At 45.8% G+C, this 22,144-nt stretch overlaps 1 protein-coding gene across 1 annotated transcript; it reads right to left on the reverse strand.

The window, feature by feature from the left end:
• Positions 1–58: 58 nt before the first annotated feature.
• On the reverse strand, positions 59–19,023 carry LOC114590995 (uncharacterized). Its single transcript, XM_077923033.1, has 8 exons — positions 18,744–19,023; positions 17,948–18,015; positions 15,406–15,532; positions 14,230–14,343; positions 13,717–13,764; positions 12,711–12,845; positions 5,189–5,278; positions 59–3,129 (listed from the first exon to the last, which is right to left on the reverse strand). Exons 2-8 carry the CDS (start codon positions 17,966–17,968, stop codon positions 1,175–1,177), a joined length of 2,490 nt encoding a protein of 829 aa, XP_077779159.1. The 5' UTR covers positions 17,969–18,015; positions 18,744–19,023; the 3' UTR covers positions 59–1,174.
• Between the last annotated feature and the right edge of the window lie 3,121 nt (positions 19,024–22,144).

A 22,144-nucleotide genomic window follows, 5' to 3' on the forward strand; every position in this document is an offset into this window, starting at 1 on the left:
CAGCTCTTCAATTCTATGAATCTATGCAGGTTCCACAGTGGCTAGATCACAAAATACATAATTGTCAAACACTTTATTTAATAAGTTACATAAGAGACTCCAAGATAGATTTAGTCAAAGTAAAACAAAACAATGCTGTTTTATAAACCCGACATCAGAATATTTTATAGCTAAAATAAAAAGCTTCGAGAATTCAGTGTTAATAAACAGGGCAAGAAGCAGAATTTGTTATTAGAAGGGGGCATACATCAAATAGAAATTTTGCTGTTACGGAACTGAAACAGTTCATGGACCACAAATATTATCAGTCCTGAAATGTACGTATGTACATATTACACTGTAGGCACAGTACTACAGATCTCTTTGGGGGGAATTTCATTATTTAATATGGTATATATCATTTCAGCATATGCCTTTTTCTGCATCCTGATTTTTCCTCTTAATACTTTGTCCTAATATTTGCTTTTTATTTATGGAACATGAGATACGGTTTTGAGATAAATGAGATTTATGGAACATGAGATACGGTTTTGAGATAAATGAGATTTATGGAACATGAGATACGGTTATGAGATTTGTTGCAAACCTTGACATTTTTTTGTATTTGCTCCAGAGCTAATGCTCCAAGTTGTTGCCAAAGAGGCAGGATGCGACTGATATTTTTGCCACAACTGGAGCTCTCATATTCACTGGCCTGTGTCACACGTAATGCCCAACTATAGTTTAGCGTTACGTGCACAAACTTTGGGGCTCGCTGCTTTCCCCCACTCCTCTCCTCCGGAGCAGCCACAAGGAGAATCTGGGAAGCCTTCCTTCCATTTTCAGCCAAGGTGAAATTTGAACCTAAGTAAACTGCGGTTAATCTTAACTGGTTCAGGGAAATAAGCTGACCAAACTGTGGTTTACGATCTTGGCATATCTCCCTAAAAACCATAGTTAAGAGCTAACTGTTCTTGCCTTGGACAAATCAAGTAACTGTGGACAGTAAAAAACAAACAAAACCAGAAGTGTAATTTTCCAAACTCTTTTTGCCATCCACGCAGACTCATTCCTATAGTGCTATACTGTGGTTTAGAGTTACATATATATATATAATTTCTTTCTATTTAACCATCTTTTTCCAACTTCAGTTTTCACTCCCCATATCGCCGTCCCACCTCCCATATGGATTGCCTTATCTCGCATGGATTTTCTCATGTCTCCTCAGGTACGCTTTACTCCGGAAACTTTTATCACAGACGGTGCATTGGTGTGGTTTTTCTCCCGTGTGAATTCTCTCATGATGAATAAGGTTTGATCGTCGATTGAAACTTTTACCGCAGACTGAGCATGTATGTGGTTTCTCTCCTGTGTGGCTTCTCTCGTGTGAAGTAAGGCTTGACTTTTGCTTGAAACTCTTCTCACAGACTGAGCATGAATATGGCTTCTCTCCGGTGTGGATTCTCCCATGAATAATCAGGTGCTCCTTGCGACTGAAGCTTCTGCTACAGACTGAGCATGTGTACGGTTTCTCCTGCGTGTGGATTTTTTGGTGTTCGGTGTAGCTCGTTCTGTGTTTGAATCTTTTCCCACAGACTGAGCAGGTATATGGTTTTTCCCCCGTATGAATCCTCTTGTGTATGACCACTTGTGATTTGTTACCAAAGCTTTTCCCGCAAACTGAGCACGAATACGGTTTCTCCCCTGTGTGCGTTCTCATGTGTCCAAGAAGATTTGCTTTACAGCTGAAGCTTTTACCACAGACTGAGCACATAAAGGGAGTTTCTCCGGTGTGAATTCTTTCATGGCTCGTGAGGTTGGATCTTTGCTTGAAACTTTTACCACAGAACGAGCAGGCATAAGGCCTTTCTTCCGTGTGAGTTCTTTCATGTGAAATAAGATTAGTTCTCCCGCTGCAACCTTTTCCACATACCGAACATTTATAGGGTGTCTCTCCAGTATGGACTCGTTCATGTCTAATAAGGCTTACTTTGTGAATGAAGCTTTTACCACAGATAGAACACGTGTACGTTTTTTCTTGTGTATGAGTTTTTTCATGGCTAAGAAGATTGGATCTTTGGTTGAAGCTTTTCCCACAGATTGCACATATATAGGACTTTTCTTCATTATGGCTTCTCTCATGGACAGCCAGGTAACTTTTCCAATTGAAGCTTTTCCCACAGATAGAGCACGAGTATGGTTTTTCTCCTGTATGGGTTCCCTTGTGTCCCAGAAGGCAGTCTTTACGACTGAAACTTTTCCCGCAGATAGAACACTTATACGGGATCTCTCCTGTATGAATTCTTTCATGCTGAAGGAGGCCGGAGCACTGGCTGAAGTTTTTACCACAGACTGGACATGTATATGGTTTCTCTCCCATATGAATTCTCTCATGTCTGATAAGGCTTGCTTTGCGACTAAAGCTTTTCCCACAGACTGAACATGCATATGGTTTCTCTCCTGTGTGGGTGATCTTGTGCGCAGCAAGGCCAGAGCTCTGACAGAAGCTTTTACCACACTCAGAGCACTTGTAAGGCTTCTCTCCCGTATGAATTCTCTCATGTCTTATAAGGAGTGCCTTACGACTCAGGTTTTTACCACAGACAGAGCATGGGTACGGTTTTTCCCCTGTATGGGTCCTTTCATGGCTAATAAGATGGGATCTTTGATTGAAGCTTTTCCCGCAGACCGAACACGTATATGGTTTCTCCCCTGTATGATTTAGCTTGTGTCTAATAAGATGGGATCTCCGAAAGAATCTTTTCCCACAGACTAAGCATGTATATAGTTTCTCTCCTGCATGGCTCTTCCCATGGGTCATCAGGTAATATCTCCAACCAGATCTCTTATCGTCATCTAGGTATTTATATGGTTCCTCTCCTTTTTTAAGCCTTCTCCCAGACTTATGGATTCTCTTCTGGAGTTTGGTTTCATTGATGCCACTTCCCCCATGAGATAAAGTCTTTCCCACTCTCTTTCCAGAGGCATTGCCTTGGTGCCTCCCTGCTTGGCCTTCTTTCACAGAGACCTCGGCCTTCTTTGGATACCGGAAGATTCCCTCCTTGGCAGTTCCCAAGGTTGTCTCATCCGTTGCCACTTGATGAGTGTTTTCCGGTGGGAAGTAGCCTTCCTCTTTCATGTACCCATTGCCTGTTCGGATAAACAGAGAATTGTGATAGCAGTAAGAGATATATTGCCTTAGTTTGTCTCCTGAGGAAAGAAGTCATCAACCAAAACGTGTGGCAATTCACTGTTTTGTTTACTTGATAAAGATATGCAATTTGGCTTCCATAAGGGACAACTAGACCAGTGCTATTTTTATAGAAAAAGAGGTACCAGAACTCACCATGAACACCTCCCTTGTTTACTTATACAGTGGTACCTCAGGTTAAGAACTTAATTCGTTCCGGAGGTCCGTTCTTAACCTGAAACCGTTCTTAACCTGAGGTACCACTTTAGCTAATGGGACCTCCCGCTGCCGTACGATTTCTGCTCTCATCCTGTTCTCATCCTGAAGCAAAGTTCTTAACCCGAGCTACTATTTCTGGGTTAGCGGAGTCTGTAACCTGAAGCGTCTGTAACCCGAGGTACCACTGTAATGGCAATGGCGCCCAACTGAGAGAAGCCGGGACCGAGTTCTGGTGAGTTCCAGCTGAAAAAAAGCCCGGGACCTGACCAAACAGTGATGGTTATGGATATCCTTTCTGTACAGCGTTTCTACACCTTATGAGCAGATCTTTAGAGAGAACCAGAAGGGATCCTCACTTTGAAGCTGCCAGTGCAGTTTGACTGGAACTTCCAAGACAAAAAGGAGGTGGAATTCTCTCCCCAGGGAGGCTCACCTGCCGCCTTCATTATACACCTTTAGGGGCCAGGTGGAATCGCTGATTGGCACCCAAAGCCCTTTTAAATGCAGGAAGAGGGGGGAGACAGTGAGGGGAGAGACTTCACCAGGCAAAGCCTCTTTCCACCTGCTTTGCCCCACCCTCCAGTCTCTGCTTCTCATTTTGTATTGTACAGTGGTGCCCCGCAAGATGAACGCCTCGCAAGATGGAAAACCCGCTAGACGAAAGGGTTTTCCGTTTTGGAGGCGCTTCGCAAAACGAATTTCCCTATGGGGTTGCTTCGCAAGATGAAAAAATCTTGCGCGTCCCCGCGGGTTTTTTTCCGCTTCCCCCCCCTTTTCCTAAGCCGCTAAGCCGCCTATCAGCTGTTCCGCTGATAACCCGCTTAACAGCTGATCGCGAAAAGCCGCTAGACCGCTGTAGCGCTAATCCGCTAAGCTGTCAATGGGCTTGCTTCGCAAGACGAAAAAACCGCTAGACGAAGAGAATCGCGGAACGGATTCTTTTCGTCTTGCGAGGCACCACTGTATTATGTTGTGCACTGTGGTTGCTGCGTTTTATTGATTGGAGTTTAGAAATTACTCATTGTAACTGTTAAGAGTGGATTTCTGTTTAATTTGAAATGCTGATATTTAGTAATATTCTATATTATTTTAATGAATGTTGAATGTTATTTTATTTGCATGTTGTATTGTGCATATTGTCTTATTTATATGATGCTAGTTGCTCTGAGCCCGGCTTTGGCCGGGGAGGGCGGGATACAAATAAAAATTATTATTATTGGTTTGTTTTTCTTATTTTTCTTATGTATTCTGTGCTTTTTAATATTGTAATTTTATGTTGCGAATCACCCTGAGATCTACGGATGAAGGGTGGCATGCAAATTTAATAAACAAAGAAATAATAACAACAGTAAAAGGGCAAAGCAGATCTCCCCTCTCTTCCTCAGGGCCATGGCACCCAAAAAGGAAAAGGCACAAGGATGGTATGTCACTTTAGCTCAGGGGTCAGCAAACTTTTTCAGCAGGGGGCCGGTCCACTGTCCCTCAGACCATGTGGGGGGGCGGATTATATTTTGAAAAAAATATATGAACGAATTCCTATGCCCCACAAATAACCCAGAGATGCATTTTAAATAAAAGGACACATTCTACTCATGTAAAAACACGCTGATTCCCGAACCGTCCGCAAGCCAGATTGAGAAGGCGATTGGGCCACATCCGGCCCCCGGGCCTTAGGTTGCCTACCCCTGCTTTAGCCTTTTCTTGGTGTCCCAGGCACCCTCTTTTTATCTGGCAAGTGGAGACTAGCTTCCTGCCAAGGTTCTTCCTGTTTCCTGCTGTTGGCACTGTGGTTTGCCTCACCTGAAACAGTTGCCCTTTCCTCAGTTTCTTGGAAATCTTGGGCCCAGGTCTCTCCTTTCAGTTCCAGCTTTATTATAATACCAGGAAATCCTGTTTGGGAGGAAGGAGATCAGAGAAGGTTTCATAATTTTTTAAGACTTTTACTTTTTAAAAATAAATTTTATTAAGGCTTACAGAGAAAAATACAAAACTTATTATCTTCTCCCTTTTAAAAAAACAAACCAAGACTTTTATCTAGATACAATAAAATCACAAAAGGGGTGGGGGAGAGAAAGAAAAAGAAAGAAAATTTAAAAAGTAGAAAAGAGGGTAAAAGAGAAAGATAGGAGAATAAGATATAGAAAATAAAGAACTTCTGATTCTTCACCCGTCCGCTATGTAAAAACAATATTCACTTTGTCCAATCCAATAGAACACCCAACAAAGGCACTTTCTATAAACAAACATTATCTTCAATCCTCATTGTCTTTTTCACACAAAAAGTCTAAGAGGCGTTTCCAATCTTTAACAAAAGTGCCTTTTCTCTCTGTACGCAACAACGGCAGCAAGAGTCTTAATAGCACAAGGATGGAAGAATGAGGAAATCCCGACAAAAGAACGGTGGCAAGAAAAACTGATGGACTATGCGGAATTGGCAAAACTGACACACAGACTACGTGACAAGGATAACTGTGATTTTAAAGATGAATGGGAACCTTTTATGAAATATTTGAAGAAGCAACAAAATGAACCGGACTCTTTGGCAGGTTTTGAATAAACATTCACAAACTCTTTGTTGTAATATATAGATAGATAATTTGAGGACCTTTACAATTTTATAACATGCAGACAGAAAGATGTGTTGAGAAACCAGAGAACGGAGTTGAGGGAAGTCCGGGGGTAGGGGGAGGTTGGTTTTTTTGTTTAGGGGGAGGGGGGAGGAAAATGGAGGGGGAAAACCAATGTGGATGATGTACTTTTGTTAAAATTATTGTGTTGAAATTTCTAATAATATTTTTTTAAGTGCCTTTTCTCTGATCAAACACATCAGCTTCGCCATCTCAGCTAAGTCCGTCAGTTTTAACAGCCACTCTTCCATTGTAAGTAATGATGTGCCCTTCCATTTTTGTGCATATAAAAGTCTGGCAGCCATGACTTTTAAGGCTTTTAGATCAGGTTTGGTTCCTAGACCAAGCTCCGGCCAGGACAGTCGTGCTGGAAGGGGCTGAAACATCTGGACAGTTCCGGGTTGCAAGGACCCAGCAGGGCCTGGTGCGAAAGGGACTGTACCATCCCAGTCTTTATGCAGAAAGTTCTCAGGTACAGTCCTAGTCATCCCCAATAGGTCTGAAAAAGAACCCAGGCTGTGCCCCTGGAGAACTACTGTTTCCAGTAGTTCTCCCAGTACGTTTCGGAGCACATTTCAAAGTGTTGGTGCTGACCTTATGAGGAACTATGCCTTATGAGGAACGGCTAAGGGTGTTAGGATATTTCCGTTCCACCTTAAGAGAGAGCAGGCTTGTGAGTCACAGAGTCTGCGTATTTCCTGTTGAGGATGTTTATGTTTGCTGTTTCCTTTCGATTTCAGTCGGTCAGAGACACTGACACAGAACGGTCATGTTTTCTGTTCAACGCTAAATAAAATCTGTAAATTATGCTCTTCTTCGGTGCAAGCTTTCTGGCTGTGGTTTCTGCTGATAAAGAACAGTGTGCACAAGCCTGGAATGTGGCAATCTATTTCTGAGGCTTCGTGTCGCTAACTGCTGGATCTGCCTGGCTACGGGAGATCGATGGAAGTCCGGCAGCCGGCTTGGGGCCATGATGGACTATATCTCCCTGGCAGTTTCCCAACAACAAGGTTTCGGGCCCAGATTCACAGCACCTACAGGAGAGTAAAAGCTGCAACAGACTGCGTTTGAGAGGTATGAAGTGGGAAAAGCGAAAGAGAGGGAGGCTTTTCTGTTTTACCTCGGACGGAGCCTTTGAACTCCGGCAAGGCTTAATTGGCCTGGGAGCTGCGCCAAAGAGGCATCGTGATTAATGAGCTGCCGAGATAAGAAGGCATAAAGGCTCACGGCTCAAGTAAAAAGCTGGAATGGAGTTTTTCCACGCTTTTGAAGCTTCAGAGGCCACTGAGTGCCCAAAGTTAAATCGGCACAATTATCAGACCTGGGCAAAATGGTGTGAGAGTTTGCTGCGTCAGTTTAGGGTGTGGCATACCGTGAGTGAGGCCCCCCCAGTTCCTCTGACAGAGAGATGGAAAGCCGATGATTCGAGGGCCATTGACATAATAGTCTTATCCGTCTCTCTGGAGGAAATTGCTACGCTTGCTGGCAACGTGACGGCACGTAAGATGTGGAATGCTTTGCAGATAGCCCACATGCCAATCATCCCAGCTCAGAGTCTGAATGCCCAGAGTGTGAATGCATCGGAGGTCCTGGCTGTTTCCCAGAATGCGAATGAATGCAGGGATGCTGAGGGCACCGGTTGCAAGCTGCAGGGGGAGCAGACTGTGATGTCATCCCAGGCAGCATTCCAGCCTCCAGGGGGAGCCAAGGAGACGGCAGCTGAGAGCTCTGTTTCTCGTGAGAACCAAGGTCATCGCCTTTGCAGAGGCCGGAAAGGCAAAGGTAAACAGGCGTCTGCAGATGGCCCGAAGCAGAAGGGGGGTGAAGAGCCCGCGCCAGTGGAAAACAAGGCTTTGTTAGCTGGCACTGCTTCACCAAAGGCTAAAGGCACGTCTGCTGACCAGAAGCAGGGGGGCAAGCTGCAAAAGCCCACGCCAGTGGAAGACAAGGCTATGTCTGCTGGCACAGCTTCACCAAAGGCTAAAGGCACGTCTGCTGGCCAGGAGCAGCAGGGGGGCAAGCTGCAAAAGCCCAAGCCAGTGGAAAACAAGGGTTTGCTTGCTGTAAAGACTGCTCCAACAGCCAAAGGCAGTTTTGTTGTTGATTCAGGCTGTACCCGCCACATCTCGAAGGATCGGCACCTCTTTATCTCCTTCAAGCCTCAGGAAGGTGAGATCCACCTGGCTGATGGAAGGACGTTGCAAATTGCAGGAGAAGGGACTGTGAAACTTGCAAGTTTGCGTACAACCATCAGTAATGTGCTGTATGTTCCTGGAGCTGCAAGCAATTTGTTGAGCGTCCCGCAGCTTACTGGACGTGGTTTTCAGATTTCCTTCAAGAGGAGCGTCTGTGTCATCAGTAAAGGCAAAGAGGACTATTTGCATGCAAAGTTTATGGATGGTTTGTTCCATATAACTTATGAGGACACTGCTGTTGTATCTAATGCTGATTCTTGTTGTGTTGCACAAACTAACAAAGTTCTTCATGCAGGTTGCATTCATGAAGCGCATCGAAGGTTTGGTCACCTCTCTTGGAAGGCACTGGCTAAGATGCCAGAGGTGGTTGAGGGTTTGAACATCAAACCCTGTAAATTTCACATGAAGTGTGTATCTTGTGCAGAGAACAAGGTGAAGGTTGCTCCAAAAGGCAAAGAGTCTAGCAGGCAGGCTTCCAAGCCCTACCAGCTAGTGCACGCAGACCTGGTTGGGCCACTTACGCCCTCTTTAGGAGGAGCAAGGTTCTTCATGGTTCTAATTGATTCTTTTTCTAGGTACATTCATGTGTTTTTGCTCGAACAGAAATCGCAAGCGTTTCCGAAGTTTAAGGCATTCTGTGCTTGGTTGGAGAATGCTCACGGTAAACGTATTTCCTGTCTTTTTACCGATCGGGGCGGGGAATTCACTTCTCAGCAGTTTGAAGCTTTCCTGACTGAGAAGGGAATCCAGCATGACATGTCAACCCCCAGATCGCCATGGATGAATGGGCTTGCGGAGAGAGCAAATCAGACATTGCTGCAAGGAATGAAAACCTTGTTGCATGATGCCAATCTCCCTGATAAGTTTTGGGGGGAAGCTTTAGGGAATCTGGTTTACTCCGTTAATCGCAGATTGTCATCACCCATTGGTTGTACCCCCTATGAGAAGATGTTTGGCAAGAAACCCAACACCAAACACATGAGAATTTTTGGTTCTGACATGTGGGTACGCACCCCACAAACCAACAAGCTTGGGAAGCGTGGGGCACATGGTTTGTTCATGGGGTACGAAAAAGGTGCATACAGGGTATGGATGACTGACTCTAAATCCATAAAGTTCACAAGGAGTGTTGAGTACAATCCAAAGTGGGGGGAAAATGTGGGAATTTTCCAGAGTTACCCAGAGGAGGATGAAGGTGATGTCAAGCAAGCAGCTAAAGCTGAGGAAGCTGCTGAGGAAACTGAGGATGATGATGATGATGATGATGATGATCAGAGTTCGGATTCCAGTTCATTGGGCGGCGCTGCTGCTGATGTCAGTGAGAGTGATGACACAGCAGACTACAAGAGTGCAAAGGCCTCAGTCAGACCATCTGATGCGTCTGACAATGAACTGGAAGAACCACTGTTCACCATTGGTCATTTTTCTCCTAAGAAGGAGGAGATGAGTCCAGAAGACTTGCGTCTAGTACGTAGGTCTGAAAGGGCGACCAAAGGCAGACCTCCAAAGAGGTATGCTGATGAGTTTGCTAAAACAGCAACTGCTGTTCTTAGTAGCTCAGAGAAGGTGTGGGAACCTTCAAGCTTCAAAGAGGTTCAGGAGTTAACCTCTAAAGATGCTGAGCCTTGGCTTAATGCCATGAAGGCTGAAGTTGATTCCTTGAACAGGAACCAAACTTGGGAACTGGTACCGGTAGTCCCAGGTATGAGACTGGTTGGCAGCAAATGGGTCTTCAAGGCCAAGACAGACCAGAATGGCAAGGTTGTCAGACACAAAGCCAGATTGGTTGCCAGAGGTTTTTCACAGGTACCAGGACAGGATTACCACGAGACCTACTCACCCACAGTCAAATATGAGAGCATTCGGCTGATGCTCAAGATCGCTGCGGAGGAGAAACTGCATGTTTCCCACCACGACATTAATACAGCTTTTTTGTACGGGATATTGAACGAAGAGCTGTTCATGCTTCCACCTGATGGGATGGAGATACAGAAGGGAATGGTCTGTAAACTGCGGAAATCCTTATATGGTCTCAAGCAGAGTGCTAGGTGTTGGAACACAAAACTCACTGAAACGTTGCTTTCTCTAGGTTTTCACCAGGGCAAAGCTGATCCATGTGTGTTTGTCAAGGAGGAGGGGCAAAACAAACTGTATTGTTTATGTTTTGTTGATGATCTTCTGATGTTTTGGAAGAATCAGGCTTTCTATCGAAGCACCCTAGCTCAGCTGAAGGAGCACTTTGACATGAAGGATCTTGGTGAGGTATCCAACTATCTTTCTCTGCAGGTGGAGAAGGACCAAGCAGGTAATTTTCTGGTACACCAAACACAGAAAATTGCTGATGTATTAACCAGGTTGAATTTGGTTGATGCAAACCCAGCAGACACACCGATGGTGACAGGTTACCAGGTAGACAGTACTGCTGAAGCGTTTTCTGATACAACGCTGTACAGATGCATTCTAGGCAAGCTGAATTTCATTGCCAGATGTTCAAGACCTGACATAGCTGTAAGCTGTAATCTGCTTAGCAGACATGCCAACAATCCTACGGTTCAGGATTGGAAAGCTCTGAAGCGCATAGCCCGCTATTTGAAAGGGACTATGCACTACAGGCTGAGGTTCACCAGTCAGAAGACTGGAGGTCTTGAAATCTTTGCAGATGCAAGTTTTGGAAGTGACACCACAGATGGTACAAGCACTTCTGGAGTATGCTACATGTACAACCACTGCCTGTTTGACTGGTTGTGCAAGAAGCAAACAACAGTGAGCCTAAGTTCCTGTGAAGCAGAACTCAATGCTCTGTCATTTTCACTCATGGATTGTGAATGGTTGATGCAACTGTTTAAGGACATCGGGGTTTCTGTGAAATGTCCTATACAAGTGTATCAAGACAATAGATCGTGTTTGGCTTTGCTGAACTCCGAGAGTTGCAAGCAAAGAACCAAGTACTTGCAGATTAAGCTACATCGTGCAAGAGAGTGTATTCAGAAAGGACTGATTCGGGTGTCCTACATGCCAGGAAATGAAATTCCTGCTGATCTGTTGTCTAAGGTTGTTAACAGAGAACAACATAAGGTTTATGTACAAAGGTTGCAATTGAGTGAACCACAGGTACTACAGGTTACACGGAAAGGGGGAGGATGTTAGGATATTTCCGTTCCACCTTAAGAGAGAGCAGGCTTGTGAGTCACAGAGTCTGCGTATTTCCTGTTGAGGATGTTTATGTTTGCTGTTTCCTTTCGATTTCAGTCGGTCAGAGACACTGACACAGAACGGTCATGTTTTCTGTTCAACGCTAAATAAAATCTGTAAATTATGCTCTTCTTCGGTGCAAGCTTTCTGGCTGTGGTTTCTGCTGATAAAGAACAGTGTGCACAAGCCTGGAATGTGGCAATCTATTTCTGAGGCTTCGTGTCGCTAACTCCTGGATCTGCCTGGCTACGGGAGATCGATGGAAGTCCGGCAGCCGGCTTGGGGCCATGATGGACTATATCTCCCTGGCAGTTTCCCAACAAAGGGAGCTGGGCATGTTTAGCCTGGAGAAGAGGAGGTTAAGGGGTGATATGATAGCCATGTTCAAATATATAAAAGGATGTCACATAGAGGAGGGAGAAAGGTTGTTTTCTGCTGCTCCAGAGAAGCGGACACGGAGCAATGGATCCAAACTACAAGAAAGAAGATTCCACCTAAACATTAGGAAGAACTTCCTGACAGTAAGAGCTGTTCGACAGTGGAATTTGCCGCCAAGGAGTGTGGTGGAGTCTCCTTCTTTGGAGGTCTTTAAGCAGAGGCTTGACAACCATATGTCAGGAGTGCTCTGATGGTGTTTCCTGCTTGGCAGGGGGTTGGACTCAATGGCCCTTGTGGTCTATTCCAACTCTATGATTCTATGACCTTTAAAGCCCTAAACGGCCTTGGTCCTGTATACCTGAAGGAGCGTCTCCACCTCCATCATTCTGTCCGGACACTGAGATGCAGCGCTGAGGGCCTTCTGGCGGTTCCCTCATTGCGAGAAGTGAGGTTACAGGGAACCAGACAGAGGGCCTTCTTGGTAGTGGCACCCGCCCTGTGGAACACCCTCCCTTCAGATGTGAAGGAAATAAGTAGCTATCCTATTTTTAAAAGACATCTGAAGGCAGCCCTGTTCAGGGAAGTTTTTAATATTTAACGCTGTATTGTTTTAAATACTTGATTGGGAGCTGCCCAGAGTGGCTGGGGAAACTCAGTCAGATGGGCGGGGTATAAATAATAAATTATTATTATTATTATTATTATTATTATTATTATTATTATTATTATTATTACTGCTGGTCGGAGGAGAAAATACTGAGCCGATCTGAGTTAGGATCAGGGAGAAGCTTGCTATGTTCCCGCGATCGTCTTGTGCACCTGCAGAGCAGGAGTGAGGACCCTGGGGAGAAATGCCCACGTAAACCCTTTAAAATTAAGGATCATCGAGACCTGGTGGTGAACCCCAGATCAGAAGAACTGTTACCACACCTGACTGATCTGCAGCAGCATTCGCATTTTGGTCGGCTCCTGGGTGTTCTGGGACGCAGGGCTCCTCTTCCTGTTCCTGCTTTATCACGAAGTCGGGAAATCCTGAATCAAAGGGGGCAGGGAAAGGAGAGGTAAAACGAAGTGTTCAGGTGCAATATTCCAACAGCTGACCTCAGATGCAGAGCACAACTAGAGAATCATAACAGAACTGTAGAGTTGGAAGGGACCCCGAGGGTCATCTAGTCCAGCCCCCCTGCAACGCAAGAGTTTTGTTCAAGAGTTACTTATCATTTGACTTATCAGATCCCTCCCCTGATTTGTAATCTGGTTGTAAGCTGCCTAGGGAAGTTCATCTTCCCCCTTCTCAACGCTGTAGCAGAAGGTCATTAAAACTTTCCAATTTGGCCTTCGGAGGATGGATACAATTGCTATCTTACCATAACTATTTGTGGTCCTCCTCCTCCTCCTCCTGGATTTTGTTTTTGTTTTTTAACACTCACTATTTTATTATTTTTAGGATGTTTCTTATTGTGGTTATTATTATTATTATTACTGCTGACTTTGACTGGTATTTGTTCATCTTGCATCCTCTTTATTACAGTGGTACCTCAGGTTACATACGCTTCAGGTTACAGACTCCACTAACCCAGAAATAGTGCTTCAGGATAAGAACAGAAATCGTGCTCTGGCGGTGCGGCGGCCGTGGGAGGCCCCATTAGCTAAAGTGGTGCTTCAGGTTAAGAACAGTTTCAGGTTAAGAACAGACCTCCGGAACGAATTAAGTACTTAACCCGAGGTACCACTGTATTTGTATCATGTTAAAGCAACTTGCCGTCCGGCCATCCTCTTATTCCTAATTTCCACCCCTCACCTGATCTGGCAGTACCTGGGAAGGTCTTTTGCCACTGGTGGTCCAGAACCCAAAGCTGCTGCCCTCCTCCTCCTCCTCCTCCTCCTCCTCCTCCTCCTCCTCCTCCTCCTCCTTCTTCTTCTTCTTCTTCTTCTTCTTCTTCTTCTTCTTCTTCTTCCAGCTTTATTATCACATCAGGAATCTCTGGTTCACAGAAAATATGTGAGAAAGAGTATGGTTAAGAGGGACATTTCATCACTCTAGACAGGGGCAGAACCCAAAATTGCGTTCCAGAGTTTAGCCCAATGTATACTGGATTCAGGGACATGGGTGGCGCTGTGGTCTAATCTAAACCACAGAGCCTAGGGCTTGCTGATCAGAAGGTTGGCGGTTGAGCTCCTGTTGCTCAGACCCTGCTCCTGCCAACCTAGCAGTTCAAAAGCACATCAAAGTGTAAGTAGATAAATAGGTACCACTCTGGCAGGAAGGTAAATGGTGTTTCCGTGTACTGCTCTGGTTCGCCAGAAGCAGCTTAGTCATGCTGGCCACATGACCCGGAAGATGTACGCCGGCTCCCTCGGCCAGTAAAGTGAGATCAGCACTGCAACCATTTGGGGTCCATTTATACTGGATTCAGTGGGTATTGGGGTGGTGTCTCAGCTCCCCCACCTGTGTCAGGCTCCAAAATGATCTCCTTTTCCTCCACAGTTGGCTGGTCTGGGATCCATGGGTCTTCCTCTTGCTCAAGCTGGGAGATCAAGTTGGGTTTGACAACTCGAAAACCTGCCCAGGGAACAGAAGAAACTCAAGTAATATGTGGGGCTGCCTTCGAAGATGCCCAGAGCAATGATAGTCAGAACATATCACACCAATTTTGGCATGGCTGCACTGGCTACCAAATACTTCCATTAAAAACTGACGAAAAAATAAAGAGGAAGAAATTGCGGGGAATTAAGGATTTGAAGTCAGCACAGGGCAAGTTCACTCAACGAGCCTGTATTTAAAGTTTCTATTTTTTTTTAATGAACTGTATATTAATAGATATTTTTTCTATTACAGTTTATTATTTTAATGATTATCTTTTATGTGTTTTCCCCCCAAATTGTTTTGATTGAATTTCAAAACATTAACTGTCATGGAACTGCCATCGGAGCCAGGAGTGGAGGGAAGGCTCCCAAGCGATGCCGGAGAAGGGCCCAGCAGGGAGAGAGGGGACTCATCGGCCAGGGGAAGGAAATCAGCATGACACCAGGGAGAAAGGGGGGCAGAGGAGGGCTTCGGAGAGATGGCTCCAGGACTCTTCACCAGAGACCAGCGGGGAGAGCACGGGTCCTCCACTGCCCACACCCACCCTGCGCAGAAGACTTCCGCGCAGGGAGGCTAGGCGGAGACTTGGTGGCAAAGAACTTTTATGCTGGAAGAAGTTCAGGAAACGCCCACTGACGGATTCTGCCAGTGACTGAGACAGACGCGGAGTCAGGGCTGTACAGCCAGGGAAAGGTTTAACCAGGCAACCTTGCCAAGAGTGGCGGCAACTTACGCACAAGCAACCCCAATTTCCATTACATTAACAAATGCAAATAAGAAAAGTAAAAGTAAAAAAAAGCAACTAAGAGCTCATCCACCCCCAAAAGATATCTTTTCAGTGTTAGGAGCTAATAGAGTACTAATACCAGACACATTATAACACTTTTCTTTCCATGTTACAAGATACGAGTACCTCTCTCCTAGAAGAAGTCCCACACCATCAGAAGTGTGTGTTGAAATGAATTTCTGAATGAAAGGGGTGGAGGGGAGGGGAGAGAATTACATTTCCTATCAAAAGTTGAGAAAAAGGGCACTCACCTAAAGAGGCCACATGCCCATAATTTTCCTGCATGACGTCCCGGTACAAAGCTTTTTCATGTGTATCCAATAGAGCCCACTCACACTCTGTGAAATACACAGCCACATCCTCAAAAGCCACACAGCCCTGGAAAGAAAGGGAACAGCAACATTTAGGGAATGTGTGATGCAAATACAATACAGATAACTATGACTTGGGATGCTTCTGGACTAAGGTTACCAGATTTTTCTCAATGAATCCGGGGACACTTTTCAACTTCCTACTAAATGGATGGATTTTGTCAGGAAACTGATTTGTAAGCCATATTCGGTGTGATTGCCATAACACTTAGGGAACAAGCTGTGCTATCATAATGATTAAGGCTTTAAATGATAATTTTAGGTTATATGTTAGTGACTTAAGTTTTAATTTATATATTTTTAACCGTTGCTATATCTGTATTGTCCCTGTTATACCCTGTTATACCCAATTGTAAATTCAAATGTATCCCTATTGTGTTTTATGACTTTCTTGATATTGTATGTGGGCTGGAACTGGTCTGTGACCGAAATAATAAAATTCATTCATCCAGGGACTGTTCCCAGGAAACAGGGACGTCTGGTAACCTTATTCTGGGCAGCTGCTCTTTGTGCATGGGATCCAGTCACATACAGTCATACCTTGGATCTCGAATACCTTGGCTCATGAACAAATCGGCTCCCGAACGATTGAAACCCAGAAGTGAGTGTTCCGGTTTTCGAACGATTTTCAGAAGCTGAACGTCCGGCACGGCTTCAGAGGCTTCCAATTGGCTGCAGGAGATTCCTGCAGCCAATCAGAAGCCACACTTTGGTTTCCGAACGTTTTGGAAGTCGAACGGACTTCCGGAACGAATTCTGTTCAACTTCCAAGGTACTGGTAAATTCAGATTGCGCAATTGTAGTTGATTGGCAGGTCCTGCACAGAGACCTGGCTTCCTCCAAAAGAACAGATGTTCTGTAATAAGGAAAAGGATGGGGGAAATACTGGAAAGTGTGGGATAATGCTTGCTTAGATGCAGCAGCAGCGAACCTCCCCATAAATCTGCGAATGCTTATTAAATAGCCCACGCCGTCTAATCTTGCAAACAGATCAGGAGGCATGCTTACTAAACAGGTTGTCTGGAAGCAACAAGTGTTTTTGTGACTTTTGTCACTTCTGCCTTAAACTGTACACCACGCTGAAAGTCCTTTTGCAGAAGGGCAGCTTATAAATTGCCTAAATAAAAACAGCTAGGCAATCTATGTCCAATGGCCGATATCCATTGTTAGTCACAGAGGAGACTGACCGATATAGATGGTTGAATTCGCTGACTTCTGCCCTCAAGATTGACTTATTTGGGTTTCACCCATTTCCTCTGTAATCCCACAACAACCCTGTAAACTAAGCTTAAGAAGAAGACAGACCATGGGCTGTTTTTGAGGCCCCTGAGCATTCAAGTAGATATCAGCATGGCAGACCTACAACTGGCTCTCCTACAATTTTTTTAAAAATGAGTGCTTTTGCCTGCACCTGCCATTTTGGATCAGGATGGCAGTGCTGGGGGAAGGTGAGATTAACTCTTTAACGCCATTGTCCTAATATCACCCTGTCTCCCAAAGTTACCCTCAGGGCAGAAACATTTTGAAACCCCCTCCCTCTGCACCACAGTCCTTTATTTGACATGGTTTGTGTGTGTATGCTTTGGCTGCTATTCCTCCACCCCACGCCCCGAAATCCAGCACAAGAATCAGTCTATGAACTGCCCAAATTACATTTAGCTCAGCCCTATCCTGAGATTTTTGGGACGTGGGTGGCGCTGTGGGTTAAACCACAGAGCCTAGGACTTGCCAATCAGAAGGTCGGCGGTTCGAATCCCCGCGACGGGGTGCGCTCCTGTTGCTTGGTCCCTGCTCCTGCCCACCTAGCAGTTCGAAAGCACATCAGAGTGCAAGTAGATAAATAGGTACCACTCCGGTGGGAAGGTAAACGGCGTTTCCGTGCGCTGCTCTGGTTCGCCAGAAGCAGCTTAGTCATGCTGGCCACATGACCCGCAAGCTGTACGCCGGCTCCCTCGGCCAATAAAGCGAGATGAGCGCCACAACCCCAGAGTCGGCCATGACTGGAACTAATGATCAGGGGTCCCTTTACCTTTACTTTATCCTGAGATTTAAATTGGGGCCTTTCTTTCCAGCTCGTAGTTCAAACATCTGTTACATGATCTCCAGCTCCCAGAAAACGAACAACACTTTGCTGTTATCTTGAGCACCAAGCCAAGTCAACATTGATTGATTGATTTTGCAGGAAGCGGGTACCAATTGCTGTCCCATCCTAGGCACACCTGGGGCCAGTCCTGCTTCTCCATCCCTTTGACTGTAAGAGATGCTTTGGAATTTGCCAAGGAATTTTGCTTCCTGAATGCTGTAGCTGAACGATGGCACCCCCCTCTCAGTGCCAGAAGAGAGGAATCTGAGCCCTGAGCTCTCTCAATACAGGAGTTGCCCCTCTCCCAGGTACCCCACACCCAGACTCAGACCCCCGTACCTCAGGCAGCTGTGTGTCCATTGCTGCTTCCGCTTCCCTCAGAGGTGGGGTCGATGCTCCTGAGAGACCTGGAAAAGTGACAAGGTTACATGGGGCTGTGCCCTCCATAGATATAAAAGTGTCAACCCAAATGGATGGTGGGAAAAGTGAGGTGGTCGTATTGTAACAGGGATCTTGCAACAGGTGACCAGTCAAGCTTGAGTCCATGAGGAAAGGTAAAAACAACGGTCAGGGATTCCATTCCAAGGATGTTGGTTTTTTTGAACCCTGGCAGTTGGGAGCAGTTAAGGAGGCAGACCGCAGGGCTTCACTGGAGCCTGAGCTCACAGGTCTTTAGTTCCCGCATTTTTTGTGGGGGGGGGGGCTCAGACCAAGGATATACGGAGCAAGCAGCTATACACAGGCCTCTGTGCATGTGCAAAGCACTTTTCTTTCTTTAGTTGCTGTGCTGTCTAGCGCCAACTTAAAAAACTGAACACCAGTCAAGGTTTCTTCAGGGTTGGCAACCCCTGCCTTAGAGCATGGGCTCAGGAATAACACACACACACACACACACACACACACACACACACACACACCACACACCTACCATGTGCCTCTAGCCTAGTCCAAAGTGGAAAAAATATAAATGCAGAGGAGGACATTTAAAATCCTTTCCCCCTTTCAGATCAGCTTTGAGACAGAAGCCTCAGGAAATTATTTTTCCAATGCACAAATTTACAATACTGGGGGTGTCTAAATATGTGGGTCTCCCCCCCCCCATCCACCACACTTCACCCCCTTTTCCCTCTCTCACCAGCAGATCACTCCCTGCTCAGCTGCATCCCTGACCAGTCGATCCCTTTTCTGTTTCCTCCTCCCTCCCCTTTCTTGTTGGATCTCTCTCTTCCTCCTTCCTACATCTGCAGTTCCTGCCCTTCTCGGCTTTATGCCTTCCAGGAGGGTTTATATATATATATATATAATGCGGGCTGATGTTTTGGAAGTGCCCCTTTTGATGTTGCACCGCTTCTCCTTCTCCTGCCTGCCTGTGTTGACCTGTGCGCCTGCTTTTCCGCTTCCCGCCATGTGACTGAGGCCACACCAGACCCCTGGCAGTGCAAATCCATCTTCTGTGCTATGTGCTGAGATGGAGTGCCTCTCAGTGGCAAAGCTCATGCTAGGCACACATGCATTTATTTCAGTTACCAGTGGCTTCCCATGAAATATCCTGAAGCAATTAATGATTTTAAAAAACAAACGTTTTATCCATCCATTCATTTATATTGCATCTCGAAGCGATTTCACAAGTCCATTAAAAACATATTTTAAAGTATTACATATTTAAAATCATTGCATTTTTAAAAAAAAATCATAACATCTATAATAGCAATTAGAAACCAAAGGATCAACAATACAGTGGTACCTCAGGTTACAGACGCTTCAGGTTACAGATGCTTCAGGTTACAGACTCCGCTAACCCAGAAATTGTACCTCGGGTTAAGAACTTTGCTTCAGGATGAGAACAGAAATCGAGCGGTGGTGGCGGGAGGCCCCATTAGCTAAAGTGGTACCTCAGGTTAAGAACAGTTTCAGGTTAAGAACGGACCTCCAGAACAAATTAAGTTCTTAACCTGAGGTACCACTGTAAAAGCATAGAACAGGTAAAGTGAAAAGGTAAAGGACCCCTGGACAGTTAAGTCCAGTCAAAGGAGACTGTGGGGTTGCAGAACTCATCTCACTTTCAGGCTGAGGGAGCCGGCATTTTTCCACAGACAGATATCTGGTTCATGTGGCCAGCATGACTAAACCGCTTCTGGCGCAATGGGACACTGTGATGGAAACCAGAGCGCACAGAAATACCGTTTACCTTCCCGCTGCAACGGTATCTATTTATCTACTTGTACTGGTGTGCTTTCGAACTGCTAGGTTGGCAGAAACTGGGACAGAGCAACAGGAGCTCACCCCGTTGTGGGGATTTGAACCGCCAGCCTTCTGATCAGCAAGCCCAAGAGGACCAGTGGTTTAGAGTGACCACAGCATCACCTGCTCCCTTATATAATATATGGATACATATGGATAGCTCAGTTGGTTAAAGCATGGTGCTGATAGTGCCAAGTTTACAAGTTCGATCCCCGTCTGGGACAGCTGCATATTCCTGCATTGCAGGGGGTTGGACTAGATGATCCTCAGGGTCCCTTCAAACTTTACAATGCTATGATTCTGTGATATAGATGGATAACATGGAGCAATGCAAACAACAAATAATGGGCATCAGTTACCAGGTACAAAGCAAAATGCAGTTGTGATGTGCAGAAGGCAGAAAATAATAGGGTTCATCCAGCCTGGATTCCACCCCACTGCCTCTCTCTTTTTAAAAAATCTATTTTCTATTTAATATATTTTAATCCTGCCAAGTCAGGATTCAAGGTGGCTTACAACATCAGTTACAAAATACAGAATAATAACAAACTGGTTAAAAACAATACTTAAAATGCATCACAGTGTATCTAAAACCAGCAATTAAAATATAATTTGAACGGACAGCAGCCCAGTCATCAGCATCCTCTGCGCCTTAGTTTCCAAATGCATCTATTCTACATATATTTGCCAAAGTTAGGCTGGAGGAAGGAGAGCAGGTGGCTCTCTTAAGTCACCTTTGCGCAAGAGCCAAGAAAGGGAGCAGGAAGGGGGGGGGGGGCAAAAAGACCAGCAACTCAATCCTGCATGCTTTTACTACCAAGACTCGCTAAGGTCAATGGCTTACTCTCGAGTAAGCGCGCAAAAGATTCGGGGTGCGGGCAGCCGAGAAATCCAGCCCTGTGCATTTGCCTGGGAGCAAACCGTCAACTCCAGAGTTTAGAACAGGGGTCAGCAAACTTTTTGAGCAGGGGGCCGGTCCACTATCCCTCAGACCTTGTGGGGGGCCGGACTATATTTTGAAAAAAAAAAAAAAAAGAATGAATTCCTATGCCCCACAAATAACCCAGAGATGCATTTTAAATAAAAGGACACATTCTACTCATGTAAAAACACGCTGATTCCCGGACCGTCCGAGGGCCAGATTTAGAAGGCGATTGGGCCCCCGGGACTTAGTTTGCCTACCCCTAGTTTAGAATAACGGAGTTAGAATCATAGAATAATAGAATTATAAAGTCAGAAGGGATCCCAAGGGTCATCTAGTCCAACCCGCTGCAACGCAGGAATCTAAGCTAAAGCATCCATCTGCTTAAAAGCCTCCAAGGAAGGAGAGTGCACGACTCCCGTTCCACTTACTTCAGAGTAAGCCTGCATATATGATTGGTGGTGGGTTTTACCAAACAAACAAAAATTGCAAAGCCGCCCCTCCCCCCGGCAATGAATTCAAGCAGCCCCAAGGAATCAATTGCCAAGCGCATCCACCCTCGCTCCATCCATGCGCTCAGGTAGCCAAGGGGGAGGATTTTTTTCCTTTTTGGAGGGTTGCCTTGCAAGAGGGTTTCTGTGTGTGTGTGTGTCCCCCCCCCCCCTTCCCCTCCTCACGGCTTTCCTTCGATCACATGGTGGGAAGCGGAAAACAAAGAGCAAAGCCGCCAGCTCTGCCCACTGAGCGATTTGGTGGAGGAGGAGAAAGGGAAACAGGAATAGGAATAAAAAAGACAAGCGCGCAGGAGACGGTGGTGGTGATCGAGGAGACGCAGTAGGGATTCCTGGCGCAAACGCGAGAGAAAGAGGAAAGAGAGGGATCGGTTGAGGATCCCGCTTCTTGAAGGATTCCTGGCGAGGGTGCCTTTCAAGCCGGCAACGGAAGGGAGAGCAGAGAGACCGAGGATCCTTCCCGCCAGGGAAGCGACCCTAAGCGTAAGTGCAACGCCTCCCCCAAGCAAAGGTGCCACACAATTGTAAAACGGTGTCGCGTAGTGGTTAGAGGGCTGAATTAGGAGCGAGGAGACCTGGATCCAAATTCCTACTCAAGGCATGAAGTCAGACTTTGGACAGCCCCTTCTCTAAGACTGGCTTACCTTGCAGGGTTGTTGAGAGGAGTAATTGGGGGCGAGGATGCAGTGTCGCCCGCCTTGAGCTCCTTGCAGGAGAGCAAGATTAGAGACGTAATAAGTAAATGTTGTTGTTTAGTCGTTTAGTCATATCCAATGGACCAGAGCCCGCCAGGCACTCCTATCTTCCACTGCCTCCTGCAGTTTGGTCAAACTCATGCTGGTAGCTTTGAGAACACTGTCC

Source organism: Podarcis muralis, chromosome 2 (genome assembly GCF_964188315.1).
Source record: "Podarcis muralis chromosome 2, rPodMur119.hap1.1, whole genome shotgun sequence".
NCBI lineage: Eukaryota > Metazoa > Chordata > Lepidosauria > Squamata > Lacertidae > Podarcis > Podarcis muralis.